This window comes from Coffea arabica, chromosome 10e (assembly GCF_036785885.1).
Source record: "Coffea arabica cultivar ET-39 chromosome 10e, Coffea Arabica ET-39 HiFi, whole genome shotgun sequence".
Taxonomy (NCBI): domain Eukaryota; kingdom Viridiplantae; phylum Streptophyta; class Magnoliopsida; order Gentianales; family Rubiaceae; genus Coffea; species Coffea arabica.
This window is the reverse complement of record NC_092328.1, coordinates 47,700,767-47,713,831: the sequence shown is the minus strand read 5'-3', so window position 1 is coordinate 47,713,831 and position 13,065 is coordinate 47,700,767. Positions and strand designations below refer to the sequence as shown.

The 13,065-nt window shown below is 36.2% G+C and overlaps 1 protein-coding gene across 8 annotated transcripts; it reads left to right on the top strand.

Annotated features, from left to right (window-relative positions):
• Window positions 1–29: 29 nt before the first annotated feature.
• LOC113711007 (chaperone protein dnaJ 1, mitochondrial-like) lies at window positions 30–13,033 on the top strand. Of its 8 annotated transcripts, none has more exons than XR_011821826.1 (19): window positions 33–557; window positions 2,941–3,027; window positions 3,132–3,223; window positions 4,363–4,446; window positions 4,548–4,586; window positions 4,680–4,796; window positions 4,890–4,931; window positions 5,034–5,121; window positions 5,424–5,488; window positions 5,650–5,712; window positions 5,825–5,897; window positions 6,610–6,701; window positions 7,031–7,102; window positions 8,362–8,418; window positions 9,003–9,124; window positions 9,670–9,718; window positions 9,813–9,882; window positions 10,625–10,714; window positions 12,709–13,033. XR_011821826.1 is itself a non-coding variant. In XM_027234131.2 (19 exons), the coding sequence occupies exons 1-19, from the start codon at window positions 311–313 to the stop codon at window positions 12,806–12,808; spliced, it is 1,419 nt and encodes a 472-aa protein (XP_027089932.1). In that variant the 5' UTR covers window positions 35–310; the 3' UTR covers window positions 12,809–13,033. The 8 variants fall into 8 exon arrangements, 6 of the variants coding, with proteins under 6 accessions (XP_071923021.1, XP_027089931.1, XP_071923022.1 ...); XM_027234131.2 differs by lacking the exon at window positions 9,003–9,124 and having other exon boundaries at window positions 35–367; window positions 476–557; XR_011821827.1 differs by lacking the exon at window positions 7,031–7,102 and having other exon boundaries at window positions 30–557.
• The last annotated feature ends 32 nt before the right edge of the window (window positions 13,034–13,065 follow it).

Here is a 13,065-nt window from a genome sequence, read left to right as displayed (position 1 = left end):
GAGAAATTACGCCTTCATTTCCAATCTTTACAATTTGTTCCAGAAACTGCTGCCGCCCGCCCAGAATCATTGTAGACTTGCTAAGCAAGCCAAGGCTTGTCACTAATCAGTAATTTCCGGTACCCAACGACGGCGTCTCTTTGTCGCTGCTCCGCCCACTGCCTTTAACCTCCCAAAAACCTCCGGATTTCCATGAGCCCGTCCGACGTCGTCGGAGACCGTTGCTCGCTTTCAACTCCCCCGTTTCAAACCTCTAAACCAATTAATCTTCCTAAAAATTTTTCATAGGTTTGAGTTCAAATAGTTTAAAATGGGCAGATGGAAGCCGCTTGGTTCGTCAGCACATTCAATTTTGAAGAATTTTTGGGTAGTTTTAATCAATAATCAATTATTTTTGCTCAATCAAAATTACTTACTATTTGATTTATCGCTTCATATCTTCTTCTGTTCTTTTTCATTTTATTTTTTGCCGCAGTTTCGGAGTTCAAATTTTCTAGAATGTTCAGCTGGAAAGAGGCCATTGCAAGTGGCATTTCCGGCCTTGGATCACCGCCGATGTAAGAAGCCGTTGTAGGCTGTAATTTGTTTAGTTATTGCGCATTGTTTGATTGTTCATTACAAAGATGGTTTTAGCAGAGTGTAGGTGTGCTTAAGGAATATATATTATCCCTTAGGAGGAAGAAAAAACAAAACTTTGCCGCCCAAAATTAAGAACAAAAATGGTAAATAAGACAAAGCTGAAATAGATTACTCAAATGGTTTGGCACAAAGGAAATGTGACTGTTCTAGGTTCCTTTATGTGTCTATTCGTTACTTAGCTTGTTGATTCACAAATTAATATAGTGTAACGAGGTCACCTGTAATTTACTGTCGAGTCTCCGTTCAATTTCCAAAGGTTTACCTTTGAGATGTATTGAGTCAGAAATGATGATTTTAAATAGAAAAGGCAATTTGGTTTTACAAATTTATTAAATGATTCTTCTTGTTATGAGTAATTAAATTTTAGAGTGACATCTGAAGGTAACAAAATCAGGTGTTAACATCATCAAATTGTGATAATATCCCCAAATTCTGATGCTATTTTTTAACTTCATTTCAACAAAGGGTGTTTATCTTCTTCTCGTTAGAATGCTTGAAAATGAAATTTGGGGACGTTTATCACAATGGCTTTTCCAGAATCAACAGTTATTTCTCTCCTCTAGAGAATGTTGTAGTCTTTTTGACAAATTGTTTTTCTCTTCTAGAGAATGTTGTAGTCTTTCAGAATCAATACTCATTTCTCTGGTAGGTCCATTTTCAGATCTGTAAAGTCCATTCTGTTGCATCCAGAATGGACAAAAATAAATATATTTTAGCTATTGTAATTAAAAAAGTTTTCTTTATGAGGTTTAGTTTAGTATTAGATGGTAGCTGAAAATGCTTATGACTAGGTCTGCTCTAGGGCAGGGCCACTCTAAGTTTGGTACTAGGCAATTTGCCAAGTATGGAGGTTGACCCTTTCTGAGGTTGCCCTGGGAATGGACATGAGCATTTGAGTTTGCAGTTCCGCATTTTCTTTTTTGGCTTCCACCGGGGATGGGAGTGGGGGAGGGGAAGGATTGACGGCAGCCACACTGGTGAAGGCAGTGTTTATTGGTAGAAATTGTAGCACTTGAAAAGTGGTTTAGTATGTCGAATTATTTTATGGGTTTTTGCATCGCTCTTAGCTGCTTGGTCTCATCTGCAGCTGTTTAACAGGGTAGTAATTGGGTGGCAAGTGTTTGCATGTGTAGTTGCATGCCAGAATCTGGTGTGGCTTGGCGTTGGAGGTAGCAGTGACATTTATCTGGCATGGGTAGCACATTCTTTAGTTGGCAGCTGAAAATGCTTATGACCAGGTCTGCTCTGGGGCATGCTTATGGTTTGGTGACATGCCCTATGTTTGGTGCTAGGCAATTTTACCAAGTATGGATGTTGACCATGTCTGAGGTAGCATTGGGCTTGTTCTGGGCATGGACGTGAGCATTCAAGTTTGCAGTTCTGTGCTTACAAAAAAAAAGTTTGCAGTTCTGCATTTTTTTGGCACCCGGGGGGGGGGGGGGGGGGTTGGTGGATTGACAGCAGCCATACTGGTGAAGGCAGTGTTCATTGGTAGAGGTTGTAGCACTTGAAAAGTGGTTTAACATGAGTAATTATTTTATGGGTTTTGCATGGCTTTTAGCTGCTTGGTATGGTCTGTAGCTGTTTACAAGGGTAGTAATTGGCTGGCAAGTGTTTGCTGTGTGTAGTTGCACGCCAGAAGCTGGTTTGGGTGGGCATTGGAGGTAGCAGTGACATTTATCTGGCACGGGCAGCACGTTCTTCAGTTGGCAGCTACGCATGAAACAGGGACAATGTAGTTGGTTAGCTATCTCAAAGCTACCAAGATGTTGACAGCAGTCTAAAATATGGTTCACTGCTTTTGAACGTTATGCTGTTGCTGTTTTCAACTGAACTTGAATTTGAGTTCTTGTGATAAAACCCTCAATGTTGGATGCCATAGACAGAGGGACATGCTACAAGTCTAATTTGTAATGCCTTTGTGGTTGAGAAATAAAGCGAATGGTGTGGCTTTGCCTGTATGTTGCCATTTGTTAATTTGCCTTGATTTGGTTTAGTATAGGGCAAGGCTGGCATCTCTGGGCCCGGTTCACCTTGTGTTTTGGTGTACTTATATGTGTGTGTTCTTATGTGCATATCCTCTTGGTTGACTATAATATGTGAATGTGTATGTATTTGTTGCAGTGACTGTTGGGTAATGTGTCTGTGAAGCATTCCCCGCATGGTTTGCATTTCTACTTCTTATTGAGTTGTCTAAGTATGGAATCCATAAGAAGCAGATGTGCAGATAATTCTGTACATAAATCTGTAGTTGTATAATAGAAATGTAAGCTGTCTAATGCTGCAGTTATGTTTCCTCAGATTTGTGCAGTTGCAGGATTTTATTGTACCCTGCTGATTTTGTTCCTAAAGGGCTATTATTGTCCAAGCGCTTCATTCATGCCACAGGTTTTCTCTTTGATTTAAAGTGAAAAGGTGTCTTGATTCTGTGGAGATTTTTGTGACAAATTGTGTTATGTTTCTGATTCTACTGCATGCAAATTAATTCGCAGGACCTTCCAATTCCACGGAAAGAGATTACTATGAAATTCTTGGGGTCTCTAGAAATGCCACCAAAGAGGAGATTAAGAAGGCTTTTCATGCTGTGAGTGTATTATGATGCCTCTATTTAGTGTTAATTTTCAAACTTCACAGCTTTACACACAGACACACATACATTCACATATATGGTTTTTTGTATGTGTGTACTTAGTTTTACTTTGTTTTGGATGATCAAGTGCTATGATGTATTGCTAACTTCTTATTGGAGTACTTCTAGTTGAATTTCTCTTTAACTAGGTACTTTTGAACACTTAAAGAGGGTTTCAACTTTTCTTTGACTATGCTTGTAATAAAAGATAAAAAGACTCTCAATTTGACAGACACCTGTGGAAGAGGTTATATGAGCATAGGATGCATGGAGTGTGATTAAGATTAGGTATTGTAATTCAATATTATTATATATCAATGAAGTATAAGTTGAGTAAATCACTCCAAAAAGAAGAATGAACAAGTGCAAAAAGACTGGATTAGGTGGAAGTTTTGTTTATTATGTGGATTATGCTGTCCATATAGTACATCATAATTTGATGATGATCAGCACCTATGAATTATGCTTCATCCACAATTAAATGTTGCAAATGGGGTGAAGCAAAAATGGTTTTCATAACTTAATATTATATCATTACAAGGATGTGGGAGTATAAATCTAATGGTTGAACATGCACAAGATTATACTTGTTGAAAATGCTCTGCTTGCGTGTCTATTTACTGTCAGTCTTGGAAATCAATGATGCCATCTTCTGAGTTCTGACTTTTATGAAGTTCACTGTGCAGTTGTCAGAGGAAACTCAGAGGATAAGTGTTGCTAATCATGTTATTGCATGTCATGTTAAATGTGTTGTAATGATTAGTCCTAAGATGTTAAGGTGAGATCTATAATGTTTAGAATAAGAGAAAATGTCCAAGATGGTTTGGACATATTTTGGGTCATCATATAGGAAGTGCAGAATGGATTCTTGGAAGCACCAGAAGTAGAGGAAAGTAGAGAAGCAGATGAAATGAACTAATGATGGCTGCCATGATTTCAGTTTAGCAGAGACATCAACCTTGAGAAAAGAGACTGAGAAAGTGGATTTATATAGCCAAAATAGGATTGATATATGCTTTTTAGTTGAATATTGTGTTAAATAATATTTCAATATTTTTCTGACATTTTATTATTGTCTCTTTGGCAATTCTTAGCTTGCGAAGAAGTACCATCCAGATGCGAATAAGAAAAATCCTTCTGCAAAGAGGAAATTTCAAGAGATAAGAGATGCTTATGAGGTTTGTAGTTGTTTCTGTATATTTGGAATCATAAATTCAGGATTGACTGTTTCCTGGAAAAGTGTTTAATTGATAACTGCTCTGTTGAATGTGAATTCCAGATTTTACAAGATCCAGAAAAGAGAGCCCAATATGACAGGGTAATAATCTTTTCAGCATTTGGTATGTTAAAATAGTTTTCCATCTGCTGTTTGACTTGTCAGTTCTCCAATCTAATTAACCATGAAAGACAGATCAGTGAATATGGCAGGACTGGAGAAGATGTGAACTATTCTTCTGGGGATGCGGATGGGTTTAGATTTACCTATGGAACTCAATTTTCTGATTCATTTTATGATGTTTTTGCTGAGGTAAAGCTGTTGTGCTTGCTTAGCTTGTCTGCTGTAGTTCTGGAATGAAATTCTTGTTATGCTTATGTACTAACTGTGGGTGATATCTTGTAGATATTCAAAGATCAAGCAAAATTTCATACCAAGGATATCCAGGTTATCTGCACTTGGGATTTTTGTGATGTTAGATATTATTGTTTCCATCTATTCCAGTTTGAGCAAGCTTAACCTATTTGGATTCTGATCGGGATGTTATAGGTGGAGCTTTCACTCTCTTTTTCTGAAGCTGCTAAAGGATGCACCAAGCATTTATCTTTTGATGCGGATGTCCCCTGTGATGCTTGCAGTGAGTGGATTGTAACTTAAAAATGTGTAATCCTAGATTATGTTTACTCTTTCAACTCTGCATCTGGTCTAACTTCATAGTTCTCTCTGAGGAAGAGTTCTTAATCAGTTTCTGCATTAAACAAGTATGAATTTAGAAGTGGTATAGCATGTTATATGTCCCATGGGTATAACAAGGTCAAGGATGATCTGGAGCACTTTAATTTTGTGATTCTTTCAAATTGTTTTTCTTTAGTCTAGTATTATGCTTTTTTGTCTTTTTGTACTGAGTTCTTCATGTTTTCTGTCTTCTCGAAAACCCAGATGGGCATGGCTATCCACCAAATGCAAAGCGAAAAATTTGCCATAATTGTCAAGGCAGTGGGATGGTTAGTGTGTTACGGTTATAATTGCGTATATTGTTGATACTAATATTATTAACACATCTAATAGTCTTGAACGCTACTAGGGTTTAAGATTATTTTGGTCTTTTTTCTGTTTAAAAGTGTCTTTGTTTTGTGATTCATGAATAATAATGGTTACATTGTAGCAAACATTTCTTCGCTTCACTGAAACGTGCAGTATGTGTAAAGGATCTGGTGTAATATTTAAGGTTGGTTTATTTCTTCTTCTTCTTCTTCTTCTTCTTCTTCTTCATCATCATCATCATCATCATCATCATTATTATTATTATTAGTAGATTTCTAATACGTATGCAATTCTAGGAATTTTGCAGGGCATGCCAAGGATCAGGTGCAGTTGAAGGAGTGAAGCATGTTAAAGTGTCAATTCCGGCAGGTTGGTGCTGAATGTTTTTCTGACCAGACTATGATCATAGGACTTGGCATTTTCATTTGAAATCATTATAAAATTAAATCTCCTATTTTTGATCTTGTATTGCATGGATAATTGAAATTGCTCAACTTCATCCATTTTAATTGGCTTTAAGGGACCATTGTTGAAGATTTTGGATCTATTAATTGCTACCAGCTGGATATTCGTTGTATAGTTCCATGTTCTTGCAAGTAGAAGAACACTTTGGTATTACAACATAATAATAGCTGGACTTCCGATATGTATCCTCCCCAGAACTTTTAATATCTTCAGGAATAGAAATTCGATCTTGAACCTTTGACAGGTGTCCTCTTAAGATTTTACAGGAAGTGGTTTATATGTTGAAGTATGACCCTTGTTGCTTATAAACTTGCTGTAGATACTTACAAATTGCCAATGCCTACATGCAGATTTTGGTGGTTTTTCAAAATTTTTTTATGAAAGCAGTTTGCTGTTCTCATACTAGTTCTGGGTTTGCATATTTCTTTTCATGCGAGGATGCTATTGTGAAATAAATTGTCTTTGCTTGTTATAGACATCAGGATATGCTAGTTTAAAAAAAAAAATCAGGATATGTTGCCTGTAAGATTGTGTCCTAGCTATTATATCATCATGATGTGACAGTGGTGGAATATTGAGTGGCTTGCTGTTTTTGCTCATCTTCATCATGGAGCAGGTGTGGACACTGGGGATACAATTCATGTTGAAAATGCTGGCAATGCTGGCAGACATGGACTCGAACCAGGCAGCCTGTTCATAAAGCTTAAGGTAGAGTCCTTCTTGCTTGAATTTGTTTTATTCCACTAAATTCTTATTTCTTGATTAATTTTATAATTTTCCACTAAATGCTTTTGTATACTACCTCTTTCTGTTTAGAGTTCCCTAATATGAACCTTGTTGTCCTTCCCACCCTCCCCCTTCTCTCTCTCTCTCTCTCTCTCTCAAGTTGTACAAGAATGTTGTTGTAACTTCTATGTCCAGTTACACTATGTAATTATCCACCTAAAGAAAATGGTTTAATATAGTGACATAACAGAACCATAAAGGTATGATTACTCTTATTTGCTTTGTGAAAATTTGTGCATCTCTGGTTTCAGGTCACTGAAGATCCTCTTTTTGCCAGAGATGGGGCTGATATATATGTAGATAGTAATATAAGCTTTACACAAGTGAGACACCATTCTTTTACTCTTTTATGTTTAAGTCTCCTTAATCTACAGGCACAGCTAATGCTTAATGTGGACAGATAATTTTTGTGTTCACTATGATTCTGAACCAAATAAGTATCCTTTTACAAGTATACTGTCTGCCTACCTTCTTTGTTGGACCTTTCTTTGTCATTCGTGATCGGATAGAATCAATATGGATGTTTTTTGAAAGTTCTATGGGGCTCTAGTGGAGATATTTGTACCATCTTATTATTATGTTTCTTGGCCCTATGAATCTCAAATGCCAATGTATGAAAGTTTCAACATAGGCAGAGAGATTTAAAGTAAGGTCTGTTTGGTCTCTGATTACTGTTCTGATTTAATCTAAAAAATTTACTAAATAAACTTTTTCAAAGCATTTTTGTGTTCCATTATTCAGTTGCTATGAAAAATTGTACCCAAAAAGTAATTAACATTTAAGCTGGAATCTGGATAGATAAATGCAAAAATAAGGGAAACAAACTCAAAAAGATGGGATTCAAAATGTTGCTACATCTTATTATAACCTTTTCTTTTTTCCCTGAAACCTGTATCACTTGTTGTTTCAATTTAGAAAGTATAATTTTGGTAAAAAATTGTAAATTCCACCTTGAATGAACCAATCAAGGTGTTTATCTAACTGTTTATTTTGTGATTGGCATAATTGATTGTAAAAATTGTCGTAGTGACAACTAGATTGAACAGTATTGCCATCTCTTAAGGTCTTGATTGTGTTGTTTCGAGCATTGGGTCCCAACAAGCAGAATTTGTATGTACTTCACTGACTTTGGAGCTAGTCTTATCTTTTAGCATACCTTATTCAACAAGTGCTTGACACGTTCTAGAGACATTTAGCTGGATGATTTCAACAAGTACTTCATGGAGAACTTGGACTTGGTTTTGGATGCGCTTAGCTATGGTTTTTTCATGCTTTCTTTGATTTTTATTTTTCTGGCGATATTTGTCTGCTCAGACAGATTGTGATGGGTTAAAGTAATGCTCTAGATAGGCATTTTTTAATCTGAAACCAGATTTACGAGGTTTCTGTTATGAGCTTTAAAACTCAGCATATATAGCTATTTAGAGACTTAATTTGATACCACTTTCAATTGATTGTTGCCACATTTTAGGGACTCTAAAATAATTTGAAGTCTTTTAAGATCCTCTATAACAGTTATGTGGTGATTGTATTTGATAGTACTGGACTTGGTGTTCAATGCTTACTAGAGTTTTTTTAACAGGCTATCCTTGGTGGAAATGTGGAAGTGCCAACTCTGTCTGGGAAGACGAAAGTGCAAGTATGATGTTTATTTCACCTTATGATGTTAATTACATGTATATGTGGTGATGTGACGTTCTCTGCCTCTCTTAAACTGTGATGTTATCCTTTAGTGGCAATATTCTGTTGGAGGGTTCTCATTGACTGGTCTACGTAATGGTGCTCATGTTGCTTCAAGACATTTACTTTCAGCCTTGTGATGTCCACTTAGTAGTTATATTGACAGGGTTTAAGGACTTCTTCAAAATTCTTTTCTGCTGATAGGGAAGATTATCTGGATCAAGATGGATTATGCATACTATGGGAGTCTTGAGTATTCAAACTTGCAGTTGAAATTTGTGCTATTTAAAACACAAAGTGCAATAAACTTTACTCAAGTTATGAGATTTCACTTTCTTGTTTTGGATATTTTGAAGAGACAAGTGATTTAATCAAGTAGGATACTGTTTCCATTTAATTTCCGTCGTTTATTTATTTATTTATTTTTTGTGAGAGGATACAACATATATGTTTGATAGAAACTGAAACATTAAGAAAATAATTTCTTCCTGACTCCTCTGTGTTCGTGTCTCTGTTTGTCTGTTTCTTCTCAATGAATCCAAGGAGCATCAATTCTGGATTTCTTAAAGCTACAGTCTTATAAAAGACTACTAGAAAGCAGTTGATATGCGGGGATGACAAAATAAAACAACATACCACTATGGCTATTGACGTTTTTCAAGATCGTAAGTTAGGCTCTTTGGATGATGCATTATGTTTGAGATAAGTTGTTGATACTCTAACATGACACTTTTTACCTCAACGACTGCTTCAAAAGCAATATAGATGTGTAAAAGTTTATGTTACTACTGGTGGCCCACGAAAATGTTTAATTTTTTCAACTGTTTCTTTCATTCTGGCTTGCTTTCCTGGTGCTTTTGTATGTTGGATTCCAACTTTACGAGGGGATTTTTACTTTTAAAGTGCTTCAGGGCTTTCTTGTAGTGACATACATTTAATAAAGCAATCTCTTGGTGATTTTTAGTTTATGGGCAGGCTTGTCTTGGTGAAGGTGTAACGCATAGGTTTATGGATTTCCTTGTGGTGTTCTTGTCATGCGATTTTGCATAAGCCCAATTGAGTTTATTTCTTTTGTCCTTGTATCTTGCCATGCGTATGTGCAAGCTTTCTTTCTCAAGGTGCAGATTTATCTAGGCAAAGTGAAAGCAGAGGGTTATAGTGACCTGTTTATGAATTTAACTCACCACTTTTTTTTTTTTCTTCCAATCAGATTCCCAAGGGTGTTCAACCTGGGCAGCTTCTGAGACTAAGAGGCAAAGGTGTGCTGAACCTTTTGCTTCCCTCAGAGAAAGCTTGATTGATGCTCTTTTACCATTTTTGTTTTTTGAAATTTACATGGAGGGATGTATGCAGGGTTGCCAAAGAGTGGCTTTTTTGTAGATCATGGGGATCAGTACGTACGGTTTCGCGTAAACTTTCCAGTGTAAGCTCTTTACGTTATTTTATTTTTCCTTGCCCTCTTGTCTGTTTCTCTGGTTGGGGAGTATTTTAGGTTAGGCCTCAGTAGATAATTCAACCAACCTGCTACAAGTAATTGCTGTATTGTTGCAGAGAAGATACAAAGAGCATTATTACTAAGTTAATAAGCTAACAAGTGAAGAATGTCTTTTGAAAGTAACGATTGCATTATACCAATAAAACATACTTTAAAAAGGTCCCTGATATGATTTCAATTAACTGCTCTGCTTCCCAGAATGCTCAAAAAATCATCTGCTAGACTTGCATACATTGAGCAGCAAACTGATTCAGTTCTGATTTTCTCACTCTTCCTTTCCCAAAATAGTTCTGTTCATGTACTCACTATTCTTTCTAAAATCTCAGTCTTAGCTTCTGAACTCTGTATAGGGCCAGTTACACAAAAAGGTTGTAGCAGTTCAATACTGATCAACTAGAATGCTGTTGCAACAACTGGTTGGGTTTACTAGCATGCGATTATTTGCATATATGCGCAATGGAACATATCTAAATTCAGGAGATGTTACTCAAGGAATATAGAGCCAACTGTTTTTATTCAGCACTATTCTACATCTATCTGCCTACCTTTCCACGGACTGAACTTTTCCATGAACCTTGTGACCATGAGAATTTTTGAATCCTGTTATTGAAGTTGCTTTCTAGCTGATTAAATTGGGAAAGGTGATAGCTGATAATTTTCTCTTATTCAGAGTCTTAAATGAACGACAGCGTGCAATACTAGAAGAATTTGCCAATGAGGAAATTTCCAGTGAGCATAACACGTCTGGTGAAGGAAGTTGGTGAGTTTGTTCTTTCTTTTAGATATGGTAATAATACTTAAACTCTTTTTTTTTCAGTTTCGAGGTGTTGTATATGCACAAAAAAATAAAACTTGGCTGTCTCTGTATATTTTCGCCTCTTCTTTCCCTCATCCCCATCCCCAAGAATTTTTTTACTTACCTTTTTTTTATCCCTATTTGCTTGAACAGCCATTGAGATTATATTACCAAATTTAAGTGTTCCAGTATAAGAAGTATGCCTTGTGATTGCCATATTGTGATGGTGATTTGTAATGCTGTAAGACTGTGATAGCTGGAATCAAATTTCAGACTTACACTAGTAGCTCATTTTAGCTCGTGTTAGAAGTATGCAACTAAAAGAAAACAAAGGTTAAGTTTTGTCCCTTTGTATCTGAAGTGTAAGTATTAGTCCCCAAGACTGAAAATATATGTGAATTTTGCGGATTGTTATTGAAGAACTGGGGCTATTCTTCATATGGGTTTCACTATTTGAAAATGCAACTTCAAAATTGACTTTGTTAAACTTTCAGTGTGTCAAGTCTCATCTTTTCGTTCAGTATCTTTGGTCTGTGGCTCTTTGTTTTATTTTTTTGGAAAGTTGGAATAGGTTCTCATGCTCCCTCCTTTGCTATTGCTTCTGTTAACATGTAATGAAGATGAATAATAATTTCTTGGAAATGGAACGGCCCATGCTGTTGAAAGGAATTTGCTGTTCTGACAAATTTTGCAACCAAGGAAATTTTGGCATGGCTTGTAACATTGCACGAGTAACTTCCTCCAATGCACTAAATGTTTGGGATCTCTTTGTATGTTTGTTTTCCAGTTTATTTAATAATGTCCTCATGGATTTAGCAGTTGAGTTTTTTGGGTTTACTTCATAATAGGATGGAATGTAAGAGGTAGGATTTTTTTCTTACATTTATCTGTATATTTATATCTTAAAAATAAGGACAAGCTGTAGCCGCGTAATTGGTTCTGAAGTTGGAAAGTCTCAGTTGCTTTCTTGGGATTCCTTGATCAATATACAGGACGTGAAGTTATGATTGAAGGAGCAACTTTGGAGTGTATTTTCTAATAGGATAATAACAGAATATAAAAAAAAAAAAAAAGAAGAAGAAGAAGGAATTATGTCTTTAAATTTTTAATGTATAAAGTTCACAATGTTCATTTAAATAACTGGTTTGTTTGAGAAGGAATATATTTGCAAACTTAAAGGGGAATAAGGACTAGTCAAATGCAACAAGTATTTTGTTTGAAAAGTAGGCTTTTCATGGCTATGCACTTGAACCAGTGGCAGGAATATATAAGAAAGAGATACATGCATAAAATCCTAAATGTGGGAAAAAAAAGTGGTAGAGTTTGTAGTAGCTTTTTGGGTAAGTTGGTAATTCAGCTGTTATTCAAATAAGGAAGTAGGTTTCGTTTGTAACTTTTGTTGCCACTTGTTATAATGCTTTCATGTTCTCGCACATAGGAACAGGGCTGTGCATGAGAGTGCTAACGGGATAAGTACTATATTATGTTTCGTTTAAAACCAGTGGAGCTCTTATATGAGATCATAGAACTGCTTCTATTAAGCCCTGTCGGACATGGAAAGGGGGTATCAGGGGTATGATGAACTCAGAAAACTGTGCAAACTTGGCTGTTAAGGTGTCTTTTTGTGCAGTACCACTGCCCTCGACCTCTTTGTTGGTTCTTTATTAAGTTGCTATGATGCATCAATCTTCGGCTTGCTGTTATATCTAATGGTAATTTCCTTGAATGCTCCCTGCGTCTGTTTTAGCTTTGCTATGCTAAGTTACATCATATGCACCCTGGATAGAAAAACGTTTATATCTTATGGTACTATATAGAGCATAGATCATTCATTCATCTTGGAGACTGTTGGTGGAAAATGGGTTCTCTCTCTTTTTAGTTACCATTCTGAATGTGGTGAACATTCTGGAACTGGTTAACAGGCTTTACCAGCAGCTGTCTACTGGTTGAACTTACAGGTGGCAGCAAATGCTCGGTCATGTTTTGGCCCCCAAATATGTGCTTGAGTTCTCCGCGTTGGTGTTAATCCTTCTGTTGGTGAAGAAGATTTTGGGATGAGAGTCATCACAAAGTGAAGATTGGAGTTATGAACGGATGGATACTTAGATGAAGAGCTATCATTTTGTGAAAAAATCGAAGTCTTGACTTTTGTATTCTTTCTTGACAATGGAATGCTATGACATCCGTCGCAATTTTGGTGCTGATGATCTTAAAAAAAAAAAAAAAAAGTATAGAAATTGTGTTGAACTGGACATTTTTATGTATCGAGTTGCTATTCTTACATTCTGATCTTCTCATGTAAAGATCTACTTGAA

Coding starts and splice junctions, on each gene's coding strand:
- LOC113711007 (XM_027234128.2), top strand. CDS start 311: ATGGGCAGATGGAAGCCGCTTGGTTCGTCAGCACATTCAATTTTGAAG. Junction 3,224..4,362: donor TTAAGAAGGCTTTTCATGCT/GTGAGTGTATTA, acceptor GGCAATTCTTAG/CTTGCGAAGAAGTACCATCC. Junction 9,883..10,624: donor TTTCGCGTAAACTTTCCAGT/GTAAGCTCTTTA, acceptor TCTCTTATTCAG/AGTCTTAAATGAACGACAGC.